The sequence below is a fragment of the Carassius gibelio genome, chromosome B17 (genome assembly GCF_023724105.1).
Source record: "Carassius gibelio isolate Cgi1373 ecotype wild population from Czech Republic chromosome B17, carGib1.2-hapl.c, whole genome shotgun sequence".
Taxonomy (NCBI): domain Eukaryota; kingdom Metazoa; phylum Chordata; class Actinopteri; order Cypriniformes; family Cyprinidae; genus Carassius; species Carassius gibelio.
In genome coordinates, this window is record NC_068412.1 from 11,319,028 (window position 1) to 11,334,656 (window position 15,629).

At 36.2% G+C, this 15,629-nt stretch overlaps 1 protein-coding gene across 1 annotated transcript; it reads left to right on the forward strand.

The window, feature by feature from the left end:
* Positions 1-865: 865 nt before the first annotated feature.
* LOC127975879 (dihydropyrimidinase-related protein 5-like) lies at positions 866-14,673 on the forward strand. Its single transcript, XM_052579905.1, has 13 exons — positions 866-1,029; positions 4,074-4,342; positions 7,849-8,007; positions 8,161-8,340; positions 8,599-8,667; positions 8,876-8,920; positions 9,363-9,438; positions 9,559-9,715; positions 9,798-9,939; positions 11,637-11,779; positions 11,882-12,089; positions 12,184-12,352; positions 13,133-14,673. Exons 2-13 carry the CDS (start codon positions 4,082-4,084, stop codon positions 13,216-13,218), a joined length of 1,695 nt encoding a protein of 564 aa, XP_052435865.1. The 5' UTR covers positions 866-1,029; positions 4,074-4,081; the 3' UTR covers positions 13,219-14,673.
* The last annotated feature ends 956 nt before the right edge of the window (positions 14,674-15,629 follow it).

Genomic DNA, 15,629 nt, shown 5'->3' on the forward strand with positions numbered 1-15,629 from the left:
TTTTTGGCGATGCACATGTGTATGTGAATATCAGTATATTACATTGAGTATATTATATTCTATGGAGTATATATATATATATATATATATATATATATATGTGTGTGTGTGTGTGTGTATATATATATATATATATATATATATATATATATATATATATATATATATATATACATACAGTGGGTACGGAAAGTATTCTGACTCCCTTAAATTTTTCACTCTTTGTTATATTGCAGCCATTTGCTAATATCATTTAAGTTCATTTTTTTCCTCATAAATGTACACACAGCACCCCATATTGACAGAAAAACACAGAATTGTTGACATTTTTTCAGATTTATTAAAAAAGAAAAACTGAAATATCACATGGTATTATATAATTTTTATAATTTGGTATTTTGTATAATATGTAATACTTTGTATTATGTAAAATGGTTACATTCTGGAAATGACAACTTAAAAATATATATTTATTATAACCATAAGTATATGTACACAACTATATATAGAGTTTTAAATTATTGTGTTAGTTTATTCATGTATATATTAAGCAGTAATACAAATACATATATTTTATCAAAGATTATATTTTTTACAATATCTATGGTATTTTGGTTAAATAAATAAATATAATACTTTGTATGTCTGTATTATACATACTAATTTATATTTGTACATTTTATATTAGTATGCATAAAAAACGACATAAATAACTAGTACTTCTTCTAGTTTGCACGGTTGCCACATTGGCAATTTGGCATAATGATCCAGTTCCATCCCCTATAACTCTGTATAAATGGTACGTACCGCTGACGACAGGACACGCCCATACTGCAATGCCATTGGCCGCTGCTGAGGCCATCGCTATGTGTCTCCTGTGATTGGTCAGCGCCGGCTCTCACAGTCTGGATGCTGCTGCAAGCCTAAGGTTTACCAACCCAAGCATCTGCCTGCCGTCTATAACAGGCTTTATTGTTCACCAGTGCTGAAAGTGAAGGAAAGGCGCTTTTTACGGATATATCAAAAGAAGTAAGTGTACTATGTCTCGTTATTTTGCATTCATTTGTAAGCTATTTTCAGAAACTCATCATCACTGACTAGCACAGAGATATATTGCTTGGCTCTGAATCGTGTAATTTTGTGGTATGGAAAGAATCTCCCAGTCTTGCGTCTCGTGTTGCCCGTATATCATTGCTAATGTGGCTTGGTAATTGTTTAACTATCGATTGAACGATATTTAATAATCTAGCTGGTTAATGTGGATGTTGTGAGTTATGTCCATAAACAGCTCGAGCACACCAGCAAAAAAACCCGATTAAACGCGAGCTCACTCCCGACATCTGATATTTCCGTTATGTAGCCGTTGTAATATCCTTATAAATGTTGAAAAACTAACGCACGTTGGTATTCCTTGACGCCTTGAGACATATTGAATGTGTTGTGTGGAGTAAGGGCTTGGTCGCCCCTTTGTGTGACATCCTCGATATGGTCCAAATGGGATGAGTCTACATCATCATCAGCCTCTGAATGAAGCCTCGTCCATGCAATCTACATATCAGAAGACATTACTAATGCACTGCATTGCACAAAATGTGCATGTGCACATGCTCATAAAATACCTCTTTAAGTCGTGTTTACACTTCATGTGACTGCATGCATGCTTTGCAAACTAGCATTGAAAATTCAAAAATATTATATATATATATATATATATATATATATATATATATATATATATATATATATATATATATATATATATATATATACACACACACACACACACACACACATATATATATATATGTATATATTAGTACACACACACACACACACACACACACAACACAAATTGTGGAATACAGTATATAATTTAAAATATTAAATTTTTATATTTGAAATTATGTATATCGCATATATTGCACAAATTCTTCCTGTTTTACATTCCATTCATTTTCCCCTTTGGTACAATTGATATTTTATTTAATATAATGTAAATATTATTTGAAATTATATTTATTGTCTAAAAAAATATATCATATTTCTTTATTATTTATTCAATTTAAAGTTAATAAATATATTTAAAATTAAAATCAAATGTAGAATTAATAGAATTACTGAATTAATTATAATTTAATTATTTAATTATTATAAAATTACATTTACAATATATATATATATATATATATATATATATATATATATATATATATATATATATATATATATATATATATTCAGTTTATTACACTTATTCTTTCTGCTCTAATAGTTCAAATTGCACTGAATATCCCGCCCTGTTTTACTGAATGGAAGTTTTTTTCCACAAGAAAGATCAGAAGTTTTCATGTACTTCATGCTACCCAGAAGAGTGCCATCTGGATCTTATGGAATATGGCACGGTTCAAAAGTGGGTCATTCCTGAGGAAGGCCTCCATGAGTCATGGCGAGGAACAAATGCTCCAATAATTTTTCTTCGAGCTGTGTTGTGAGGACAGGACAGATGTAGCTCTTGCACCATACTGTTTCTTTTTATAGTAGGATGTCTGAGGACACACCCTTATTCTCCAGCTCCATAGTAGCCCCTCCTTGCTCACATACACACACACTCCATTCACCATCAGGGGCTCAGAACAGGGGGGTGGGGGGAACCCTGGGCAGCACCATACTGTGAATATGCCGCACCCACCTGCCCCCGACTCACTTTGCAGCATAGACTCGCATGCACGCTTTCACTTGGGATTAGATCATAAGGAAGTGCGGTGCTGCAGGGAATGTACAGCAGCAGCTGCTAGCCTACATATATTTCCTGCACATCCCTGCACATGCAGCGCTGGAAAATCTGGGTCAGAATTAATTTTTGAGCATTTAATATGATTTCCACGCTCTGTTTCTGTAGTGTGTTGGATGTTGAGGTTTTGTTGAATCCACATTACTGGAACGTTTGTTGCAGTGCTGAAACTGTTTCAATGTGTCATGAATAATTAACATGTCCACATGTAATTACCATGTAGTCGATAATGTGACTAATCATGCCAAGCTGCCGATAATCACACATGTTGGTGTCAGTTTACCCGCTAAAGTGAGATTCTAGAATGGCGTAATGCTTTGCAACCTCTTTAAACTAATGTTGTGGAACATTTGGACTGTGATATGAATGATTGATCCTGTTTGGACGTCAAGTAAGGACATAATTGGTTTCCATAGCACAAATGTGGAAAAATGGATAGCTGCAAGCTCTCTGTTGAGACATGTGGTGTCATTCCAAAAGTATGGGGTGTATTTTATTATATAAACAGGGTTCCCACTTCCCACGGTCATGGAAAACCTGGAAATATCACTCACTGGGATCTCAATATAGTGGAACATTTTTGGAAATTAATATAAAAAAATTAAATGATTTAGTAGGCTTCATATGTTTAATAAAATGCAGTAAACAGGGCTCTAGACTCATTCTTTCCACTAGTCGCGCTGGTGCAACGAACTTTCTCAGTTGGTTTCACTAGCCCATGATTTGGTCGTACCTTTTTTTTTTTTTGCTGCAACATGAGATTAATCAGTGCATGCCGATGGATAGTTTTTCTGTAATCATAGTTAATAGTTATGGTAACAAATGTGGCATTAACATTCAACCCGTTCTTTTTCATCAGTATTCTCTATGATTTTAATGTTTTTTTAGTCTTTTACTATGTTATAAGCCAGTCTTCAGTTGCTTTCGCTTTTGCGCTCAAATGCCTGCTCTTATTGTCACGTTTTACAAGTAAAGATAATTTTCTGTTGTGCTTACATCTTTACACCTTTCACTTTTTAAGACTAAAACAAATGCTTGAAAGATGGATTCATTGTTATACGTAATGAAAAGTACAACAATAAAACAGTACAATTTTGCTTAGCTTGTCAGTGAACTACGGCTCTATGTAGTAAATGCTGCTCCAAATGAAATCAAGTGATGGAGATTTACTACTAATCACAGAACTGGGTTTACTGACAAAATTTGCATGACAATCGCGATTAATCACTTAATCATGCAGCCCTAGCATATATATAATGTATATGTCTTTGGATTGTCGTAGGTCGAACCATGTGTTCCAGCTCAGCAACGGTGCGCATTCTTATAAAGGGAGGTAAAGTGGTGAACGATGACTTCACACAAGAAGCGGATGTGTACATTGAGAATGGCATTATCCAGCAAGTGGGCAAGGAGCTGATGATCCCAGGTGGGGCCAAGGTTATAGACGCCACAGGAAAGCTGGTGCTCCCGGGTGGCATAGACACCAGTGTTCACCTGAACGAGAGCTTTATGAACGCCAACACCGCGGATGACTTCTACAGCGGCACCAAGGTATGAAAGTCAGAATTTACTCAAACTGACTTACATTCATAATATGTTATTGGTCATACTAGGAATTATTTATCAGTTGTCCATGTTATTCTAAAGAAAATCTTGCTCCACGTCTGGACAACATTTTTTTTATTTATTTGGCTGACATCATCAAGACATCATTTTTAAATCCCACTTCTCTCAATTCATTCAATTCCCAATGGTTAAAATCAAATCCCACACAAGTTTGTCTCCTGTTTCACTTGGAATTATGTCACATTAAAGAAGTAAAATACTGCTTTACGTGATAATCATATATTTTGCCATGGTTATGAACATTTTGATTCCCAGCTAAAATAATATTCCATTTAGGGCTTGACAATTAATAAATTTCAAATCGCGATTATAATTATGGATGCCAAAGCTACGTAATCGTTCAAAGCACCAATTTTCAGCTTGTTTATAAAAAAAATACAGCATGCAGTTCCATAAAACAGTGGTATAAACATCCTTCAATATAAATTGTGATAATCATCATTAATAATCGCAATTGTGATTTTTATCATAATCGTGCAGCCCTAATTTAATTATTTTTAAATAAGTGTTTCATTTTATACAGATTTCAAGTAATCATACACCAGTTTCCTATTTCTGTGCCATATCTGTGGCCTAGTGGTTAGTAAACTCTGTTACTCATGTGGGAAACGTAGGATTGAATCGGGTTTGCGCCAGATACCAATCTCATATTTTTTATAAACTGTGGCAATTTTCCGAATGTAAAAAAAAAACTAGGGAGGTTATTAAAATGGCTTAAAGGCTTCAGCTTTGTCACTTTTAAGATGAAATAGCTTGGCTCCAGTTGGGGCATGTAGAGAAAAAGTAGAAGGATACAATTGATTTTTTGACTTTGGACCCCCACACTCACACACCTCGGGTGGCTCCCACCATCTGCCAGGGGCCTATTATCTCACAACAACTCAGTAAGTTCTTCTCCTCAGAAGTAACTAGTATGGTAGCACTGCTAAGAGTATAGTACTCTAAATCATTTTTTTTTCCAAAAAAGTAGGCCTATTTTAATTTTCCTTACACTGTATTTTATACAAAATGATTTTTTTTCAGATAAGCGTTTTCATACAGTGGAAGATCTGAACTAAAATGATGTGTGATGTAACATCCATTTAATGTCAAATTCATTTGTTCTTGTTTTATAAATACTTCAAAAGCGGTGATGCGCTCGCTTCAGCAGCCCTGCCTAAATAAATCCCATGGGTCACTTAGCAGACACTGAGATGCAAGAGTGAGCATTGCACACTCACAATCTGCCTCCATCCACCGCAGGGCTCGATTCACCCTCACAAATACATACACGCTCTTATTCCCAGAGTGCTGGGGGCTTTGAGATGACAAATAAAGAGTTGTTATTGTTAGCCTTGGCAACACAAGTGGCATTCTCTTCCCCCCTCCTCCCCGCTACAGCCATGAGACTCGCCGGGCGCAGAGACAAATGGAGATCAGATTTTGTTTCCATAGATACAGGAGCACTGCTGCAAAGACTGCTGCAAAAGCCTTTCACTCGTGCCATTGTGCCAGAAGACAATGGTGCACAAATACACGCCCCTTCAGTGGATGTAGCTGCCCGGATTGTGTCAGCTGAGAGATGCTTTTAAAGAGGACCGTTTTTGTGGTTGAATTACTGTTAATCATTGTTTCCTCGTACTGAAAAAAGCCTTCTACTGTTTTTCTGTAAATGCTCCGACAGACATTGTGGGATATTAATTAGTGGTGTTGGCTAAAGCATTATGAGCAATGCATATTATTATTTTATAACATTTTGGTGTATAATCCACACTGTCTTTGGCTTAAATAATGAGAGCAGCAGCCACCAGAACACCTTAGTAATGCCCATAATGCCCTGATAACCACCCAAACATCCTACTGTAGCAATGATCAGCGCATCCTAGCAGCCAGCAGATTACCATAGCAATGGCCAAAGAAATCATGGCTGAATGTCTGATGCTTACGGAGCTCAAAATCGGAAACACTTCGGGAGCTTCGGTCATCATCGGATTGGTTGAATTATAAACGATTTCCAGGAGATGTGTGTCACATTCTTTAACATTCCACCTTGACGTCAAACCCCCTCATGGAAGAAGACAGCCATTGTGTTTACAACTGTGACAATGAGCACTTATCAGGATCAACTAAATGCTGGATTTTCAAAAGTACGTGAAATAATTCAGGTTTGCAGTATAGAATCTTTAAAATATGTCAGAGAGTTTTACACATCAGTCTGTTATTGTAGTAACATTGCCACGTGCCTAAACATGACAATGCACAAAATGAAATGTGATTGGTTGCTTTAGCTCTCGATCATATTGCCTCTTGGATGGGCCTTGGCAATGGGCCAAGGTTCCCAGACCTTCTGCCATCAGTCTGAAGATCTGGCTACGTAAGACTAAGATCACCCTAGCAAAGACCTAGAAATAAGAACATCCTAGCAGTAACACCCTAGAAACCACCCATAGCTCCATAGCAATGCCTTAGTTATAACCAGAACATCATATAAACACTAGGGATGTCCCTATTCTAGCTGAACACGCAATCATTTGTGTGAAACAGAAGCAGTTTAATGTGAAGTTAAAACTCTATCAGGTGCTTTTTGATGGAAAACAATGCAAAGGTTTTTTTTATGCATCGTTTATCCAAGGCTGTTGTTTTTTATGTGCGTTTTATTTTTATTGTATAAAAATATATTTTTATTGTATATTGAATTCATTTAGATACTAATTATCCAATATTTGCTTAAAGTTGTCTTGTGTTTGATGCAAAATAAAGCCAATAATTTAAGATTGTTTAAAGTTTGTACATAAAAGTTTGAATTGATTCATTCAACAAAAGACTTGTACCGGCAAATAACTATTCTTACCAGTGATTCCCAACGGTTTTAGAGGACAATTACTCTTCGTCGCCCCCTGTCATTTCAAACAACAATACAACGCTAAACGCGACAAGTATAAAAGCCTCGTCCATAGAGGTGCGCGCACAGTCAGCGGAGGCTCACGAAGTGGATCCAAGCGAAAGTATAAATCCTGCTTCAGACAATCTGAAGCATCAGATTGTGATTTTCAGTTTATTGTTTCAGATTGTCTTAACGGCGTTCTAACACTGCAAGCTTCATGCTTTCTAACCATATGTTGCAATTATTGTGCGTATTGTACATATAAGATTTGTATAAAAGTGTCTGCTGAATGAATAAATGTAAATGCATATAAATGCCTATAAACAACTACCCAGAATACCATGAAACAATGGCTTAGCAACTCTTCCATTTACATTTTGAATACAGTTCTCAAATACAGGTCTAATTTTACCTTGATTAATGTTTTCCGAGTGCTGTTATGTAACGTTTTATTTCATGCAATGCTTTTGTGAGCATGCTGGTATTATGTTATGTTGTTGTTGGCCCAATAAACCGAGTTATTGGTACTGATGCTGTATGGATTGGTCTGTTGTTTGATTATTTCTAGGCTGCTCTGGCTGGAGGCACCACTATGGTGATTGGTCATGTGCTGCCAGAGAAAAACGAATCATTGCTGGATGCTTATGAAAAGTGCCGCTCTCACGCCGATGCCAAGGCCTGCTGTGACTACGCTCTTCATGTGGGAGTGACCTGGTGGGGACCAAAGGTACAAAGTGTGTGTTTGCTGAGTAGGCAAACTCTGTCTCTATAGTTGATTTAGTGCTTTTCCTTTTTATCACTGTGAAGCTGCTTTGACACAATATGCTTTATATAGAGTGGTTTAGAAATAAAGGTGACTTGGCTTGTTTTGTGATCACAGGTTAGGGCTCAAATGGAGACGCTGGTGCGGGAGAAAGGGGTGAACTCCTTCCAGATGTTCATGGCATATAAGGATATGTACATGCTGAGGGACAGCGAGCTGTTTCAGGCCCTGCAGAACTGTAAGGACATCGGTGCTGTGGCCCGTGTCCATGCAGAGAATGGAGAGCTGGTGGCGGAGGTATAAATCAGGGAACTGGTGCGAAACCATAATGTAGGAACAAGTTCTGCTCCAAAACCTAGTGGGCTGTTTACGGGCAGCAGCTTCAAACAATAGAAACAGCACTATTAATTGTTATCAATAATTATTGACATTTCGTGAAATTCATGTGATACTGCCTTTATTTTGGTCAAAATTATCATGGATAATGTTGGCATCTTTCTTCCTGCATAGTCGTTATTTATCATGTTATCGCATGTCTGTTTTTATTCACACTAGGGTGCCAGAGAAGCGCTGGATCTGGGTATTAGTGGACCGGAGGGCATTGAGATAAGCAGACCTGAGGAGGTAAAGTAACCGTTCAGATCCTGTGACCGTGAAATAGTTTTCCTTTAAGATATTAGCCGCGCTGCCACTCTCACTCCAGCTCCTAGTCTTTCCCGTCTCTATATTGCATTTCCATGGATTATTAATACTCTTAGGCGTCTGTTCATCATTAGGTTTCACTGGTGACTTTTGTGTTTTCTCACTTACTTTGGGAATTTTCCATGTGCAGCTGGAAGCAGAGGCCGTCCACCGAGCTATTACCATCGCTAACAGAGTGAGTTTGATGTACAAGAGCGTTGATGTATTTTATTCATTATTTATAGCTCCGATTACAGCCCAAACTGCTTCAGAAGTGATGCTTTTTGAAATACTAACATAGACTTGAGTGATTGCATTTTCTTAGCAAGATGCTGTATCATTAGTTCTACACACGAGTGTTTTAGTGTTAAAAATATAACAAATAAAGATTCTGTTTTTCAGAATTAAAACACATGGGTAATGCAAACACTCAAAACCTATTGCAGATCTGCTATGATTCAGTAATTTGACCGTTTTTCTACAGCTCTATAAATGTTGTGAACAACACACAAAAAAAGCCCACACTTTTGAGCCAATCAGAAACCTTAACAATCAGAAATTTGAAATATACACATTATGCACATGCTTTTAAGGACTTTAATTGTGATTAGCATTGTTTGTGTTTGTTGGTCTCTTAGGCCCACTGTCCCATATATCTTGTGAATGTGTCCAGCATGTCAGCAGGGGATGTTTTAGCATCTGCTAAAATGCAGGGTAAGAGCCAGGCAATGTCACTCAAGGCCACTTCACACTCACTTTAATATATGGCTGGCGAATCTACACCAGTAAATAACAGAATGTGACTCTGAATACTGAAACGTGATTGGTCGACAGGGAAAGTGGTGCATGGAGAGACGACCACAGCTCATGCTGTCTTAAACGGGCTGCAGTACTACCACCAGGACTGGGCCCACGCAGCTGCTTTCGTCACTGTGCCACCACTCAGACTCGACCCCAACACACCCAATTACCTGCTCAGCCTCCTGGGAAAGTAAGTGGATTGACTGTGTACTGAGGAGTTTCATTCAGTCCTATCTGTGCAGTCACATAAAAGGCTTTTCACTGTGATGCAGCGACACTCTGAACGTCGTGACATCGGACCACCGACCCTTCACCACTAAACAGAAGGCGATGGGCAAAGACGACTTCACTAAAATCCCTCACGGTGTTTCTGGGGTGCAGGACCGCATGAGTGTGATTTGGGAGCGGGGAGTGGTACGTTTCAGTCAATCTAGTCAAAAGTTGATGCAACTAAAAGAGCTGTAGGAACTCCATTAAACACTTCTGCTTGTTTGCATAAATATACAGTAAACGAATTAACACCAAACCAGGTGTGAATATTAATGAATATCATGAATATGTATTTGTTACCTGACTTTCACCTACTTAGTTTGCTGTAATGATTAATTTGAAACACATTTTGATGAAAATGTAATGAATGAAAAGCTAATAATTAATTGAATTATTACTTAATGTATGATGCAGCTGCTTCTAACAGTTGACAGAATTATTGTAAACCCCTTCCTTAATGGTTGTTGGCAATTTTAGGCTACAATTCATGCATGAGTGAATACTTTGAAAATGGTACACCATCGAGACTCTGACTCTGATTGGTTCACTGCACGTTATGCCCAAAACACACCCATTACTTAATAAGAGAATAGGGACAACCCTTTTAGACTATGCACCGGGCGCGCCGACTAGCAAAAGTGGATTCAGACATGCCCTGAGTGCACCTTCTTCAGACCATGAGATTAGATAATTAAAATAGGGCCCCTAAACTTAAATTTAGTGGATTTAATGGATGAAAGTCATGTAATACAGTTAAAATTCACATGATAATCGTTAATACTTGTACCGTATTTTTCGGACTTTAAGTCGCACCTGAGTATAAGTCGCATCAGTCCAAAAATACGTCATGATGAGGAAAAAACATATATAAGTCACACTGGACTATAAGTCGCATTTATTTAGAACCAAGCACGAAGAGAAAACATTACTGTCTTCAGCCGCGAGAGGGCGCTCTATGTTTTCAGTGTAGACTGCAGGAGCAATGAGAAGCATAGAGTGCCCTCTCACGGCTGTAGATGGTAATGTTTTCTCTTGGTTCATTTCTCTTGGTTCATTTCTCTCGGTTCATGTCAAATTAATTTTGATAAATAAGTCACACCTGACTATAAGTCGCAGGACCAGTCAAACTATGAAAAAAAGTGCAATTTATAGTCCGGAAAATATGAATTTTAGTTACATTATGGGACTTGGATTGATCCAAAAAGGTTATGCAACAATGTGAGGGTGCCAATAAGTATCAATATTACAGCACTGTTCAAACATTTGACGATTTTTTTATTTTAAATAAAAGAAGTCTCTTGTACTCACCAATTATTTTGATGGTGCCTTCATGTAATAAAATATGCAGTACAAATAGTAATATTGTGAAATATTAGTATAATTTTAAATTATTTTTATTTAAAACCTAATTAATTGATTAACTAATTAACCAATTAATTGATTCCTGAGTATTTAGTGTCAAACCTAAAACAGTTGCTTTTTTTAAAATCGTGCTGCATTTTTTAGGGTTTTTTGACGAATACTAGGTTCAAAAGAAAAGCATTTATTTGAATATTTATTTTATAACAAATGTGTTTGTCACTTTTAATGAACTTAAAGCATCCTTGCAGAATAAAATGATTAATTCCTTTAAAAAAAATCTTTCTGACCCCAAACCTTTGAATGGTATATAAATAACATTAAACACAAGTAGTGAATTACATATTATGATATAGCATATTATAGACAGTAAACTTGCTGCTCAAACCACAACAAAGACAAACATCATGGAGAAGACAGGAAATGACATGCATCAAGAATAAAAAACTTTTTTAGGTCATTCTACTTATCTTCCTTAATAGGTTGGAGGAAAGATGGATGAGAATCGTTTTGTTGCCGTCACAAGCTCTAATGCTGCAAAGATCTACAACCTTTACCCCAGGAAGGGCAGGATCATCCCTGGAGCCGATGCTGATGTGGTCGTCTGGGATCCAGAATCAACCAGGTCTCCAAAACAATGAATTCAGTTCGAATCGGCTGAGAATTTCAAAAAACATTTTATATTCTTAGAAATGTCCTATATTAACATAGTTTTGTGTGTCTGCAGGACCATCTCTGTGTCCACTCAATGCCAGGGTGGAGATGTAAATCTGTACGAGAACCTGCGGTGTCACGGCGTCCCGCTGGTAACCGTCAGCCGCGGTCGTGTGGTCTATGAAAACGGCATCTTCACCTGTGCTGAGGGCTCGGGAAAGTTCTACCCTCTCCGAACCTTCTCAGACTACCTCTACAAGAAAATGGTGCAGAGGGAGAAGGTACTCAAAGCTCAACTCTCACTCCACTAGATCATGTTTTTATTACAGTGTATGGCAGTGCATCACCTGTTTGTTTGTGACCCTCTTCTCTCAGTGTCAAGCACTCAAGGGGGTGGAGCGTGCGCCCTACACTGGAGATGTAGCTGCAGTGCAGAATTCAGGGAAGAAGGAAGTGGGCCCTTCAGATGGGGACATGAACCCACGTCCCTGCACACGCCACGGGGGAATGAGAGACCTACATGAGTCCAGCTTTAGTTTGTCTGGTACAGTACTGTGCATTAAATCTGAACTAAAAGAGTACTATACTTGACACTAAAACACACACATACACAGCAAAAACACACACACACACACACACATTCATATATAACTTGTTTTTCTACGGTAAAACTGTCCAACAGAAACACCAGCGGGGAAAGTTAAAGTGGGAGTTTAATAAGCTTATTATTAAAAAGAACAGCTGAACATCAGTTCATAAATAAAATGTGTAGGCTATTTGTTTAAATGAAATATATTGTTTAAATTGTTACTGCCTTGAGTTATTATTTTGGAATAAATGCAAAATGAACACTGATACTGATGTGATATACTGATAAGACTTATAATTAGAATATATATATATATATATATATATATATATATATATATATATATATATATATATATATATATATATGCAGAACCTATTTTAAATGCCTGTAAAATTTCAGTAAAATATTTTAATTGACATTTTCCCTGACATTTTTTATTGTAATATGAAAAAGTGTCATTCTCATTCTTGTTTTAATTATATTGTTAAATATGTTTTCTTACAATTACAACATTATTTTACATAACCATGCTATATATATATATATATATACATATATGTGTGTATGTGTGTGAGAGAGAGATTCTGTACAAATAATTTTAAAATAATATAGAAATATTTAATGTGTAAATAGAAAAATACATTAATTTATAAACTATGTAAATGTGTTTGTTTATTTACAGTTAGAGTATATGTAACCTGTGTAGCTCAATGATTTTATTTTTTTTGCCAGGTGCCCAAATTGATGATAGCGTTCCAAAGAGAGCTTCGGCGAGGATTCTGGCTCCACCTGGAGGTCGTTCTAGTGGAATCTGGTAACATTTCGGATCAACAATTGCACAAGTCTGCAACTGAACACCTACATCTTTGACAACCTCACATCTGATGAAAAGTATTTAATTTGAATCACTTGCAACTAAATTCCTGTGTGTTTTTCTATGTGTGTGTGTGTGTGTATACGAAGGAAAAAAATATATTTGACATTGGAAAACAAGGTATACGTCGGAAATAGTTGTAAGAGATTTGGTGATCCAAAATGTTCCAGGGTGTTTTGTTCTTCATATTCAGTCAAATGAAATAGTGAAGGTTGTGTTCAGAATAAAAGACAGATCCTTTTACTAATTGTTTTTGTTCCCACATTAACAACAGTACCTTTTACGTGAGCTGCCGTATAACCTGTTTTAAAGATAGCAACTGCAAAGTTGTTTAAGAATGGGAATGTTATTAGTTTGTGTATTTGGTCATGGCTTGAAAATGTGAACCATTGTAAAGGTATTTAATATTTGAACTGTTTTAATGTGTTGGCAGATGACTATACATTTACCTCAGTGTTTGTCTCTGGAGTTACACTTGTGCACATAAGCACTCTGCCTCTCTACTCTCACAACTCTTACAGCGACCAATTTTTACTTTGTGTTGAGGTGTTAATATTTGTTCTTATTTTTGACACTCAAAATTCAAAGGCAGTACAAGATATTGAATTGTTTCTCTGTAATAGTTCATTACACAGGTCACTTGTATTGCTTATATCTTCAAAAAAGTCATTTATGAGAAGCATTTTCAATTTTTTCCTGTCGTTTATAAGCACACGTACCAGACCTTCTAAGATGTGAATTTTGTGAATAACAGTGTTTACAATGTCACATATCAGATTTAGCTGTGGAACTGATCTAAAACTGAATTGATCTTTCATTTTTCACTGCCCTGATTTTCTTTTTATCCACTAAGTGTACATTCCCTGTTAGTGTTACAGGCACTTACGAGTTATTCTTCATAACAATAGCATCATTTTTGCAGTGTAGCTTTACGTCTGTTTTAGAATGAACTGTTTGCCGAACACTGACCTGTAAAGAGAGTTGACTTCCTTCAGTTGTTCACTGAACTTTAACACTGTGCATTAGTGACTATTGATCTGCATGTTTTAAAACAAGTCCGGAAATTTCTGCTTCACTTCTGATCAACACTAACAAACCTGTAAAAAGACACCAGACAGCTCCCCGAGGCATGTGTTCGTTTTCTACATGTACTGTATGTCTAATTAAGCACTTGAAGAGCTTCTGTAGAGACACAGTAACTTTAGCCGTACAATGTTCCAGTCACACAAGCAGTAGAATGGCAAGAACATTTCTGTTGGTGCTGAATATTCATGTCTTTTTTATTCTGGATTTTCAGTATGCTTTTTTTTAATATGAGCTGTGTATGCACTACAGTTGGACGTATTAACGTATTATGTTTATCTCATGAAAAGGTGCAAATAAACTCCCTTCAACCTCATGACTGCATGTACAGTATCATTGAATAAAATGTAACATTGAATATTTATATGCATGCTTATAATATTTACCAAATACACTTTATAATTACGTTATTAAATAATTGTAATTCATAAGTAATTACTAAGATATTGCAATAATTTGAATATATTTATTTTACGTTTTTATTTCAACTGCTTACACACCAAATCTGTACTTGTCACACAATTTCTGAAACCTGAAACTCGTACACCAAATCTGCAAAACTTCTGATTCTCTGCCTTTGACTTCGTTTTTTTTGGTGTAAAACACAACACACAATTCTCTATGTAACACACAAAAATCTAACAAGAAGTATCTTGATTTCCTTTTTTAAACACAGCCAACCAAAATGCCGTTCCAGTTCACCAGTGCCTCACAATAACTCATCACATCTGCTTTACTTAACAGCAGCCAATCATGGCTTTACAACAACAATACCTAAACAAAACATCCACACACCTTCACACGGTTGATGTGTTTCTTTTCTCTCGTACTATGTAACAATGCATTCACAACCATAAATAATTACAGTAAAAAAAAAAAAGAAAATAGTTTGGTTTCAGTCTTTTCAAAATTTTTCAGTATCTCTCTGACATTTTTTTTTTCAATCTTGTACAGAAATGTAGCCTACACAGAAGCTCATAAAAGAAGAGCTTTAGGTTTTTAATAACTTTATATGATTTATCCAAAAATATAATATTATGGCAAAGGTTTTTTCAACGTAAGATAAATGTTTGCTTTTAAGATGTGTTTGTGATCTATTGAACGCAGTGCTGCATTTTGCAAGATATGGGAGGCATTTTGAATTTTGTGTGTAAACAGTTGAGATCTCAATCACTTTAAACTTTTTTTTTATATTTCATATTTATTATATTAATATTTCATATTTGTTCATATTTGTTTCATATTAATATTTCATATTTAATGTTAATGTTT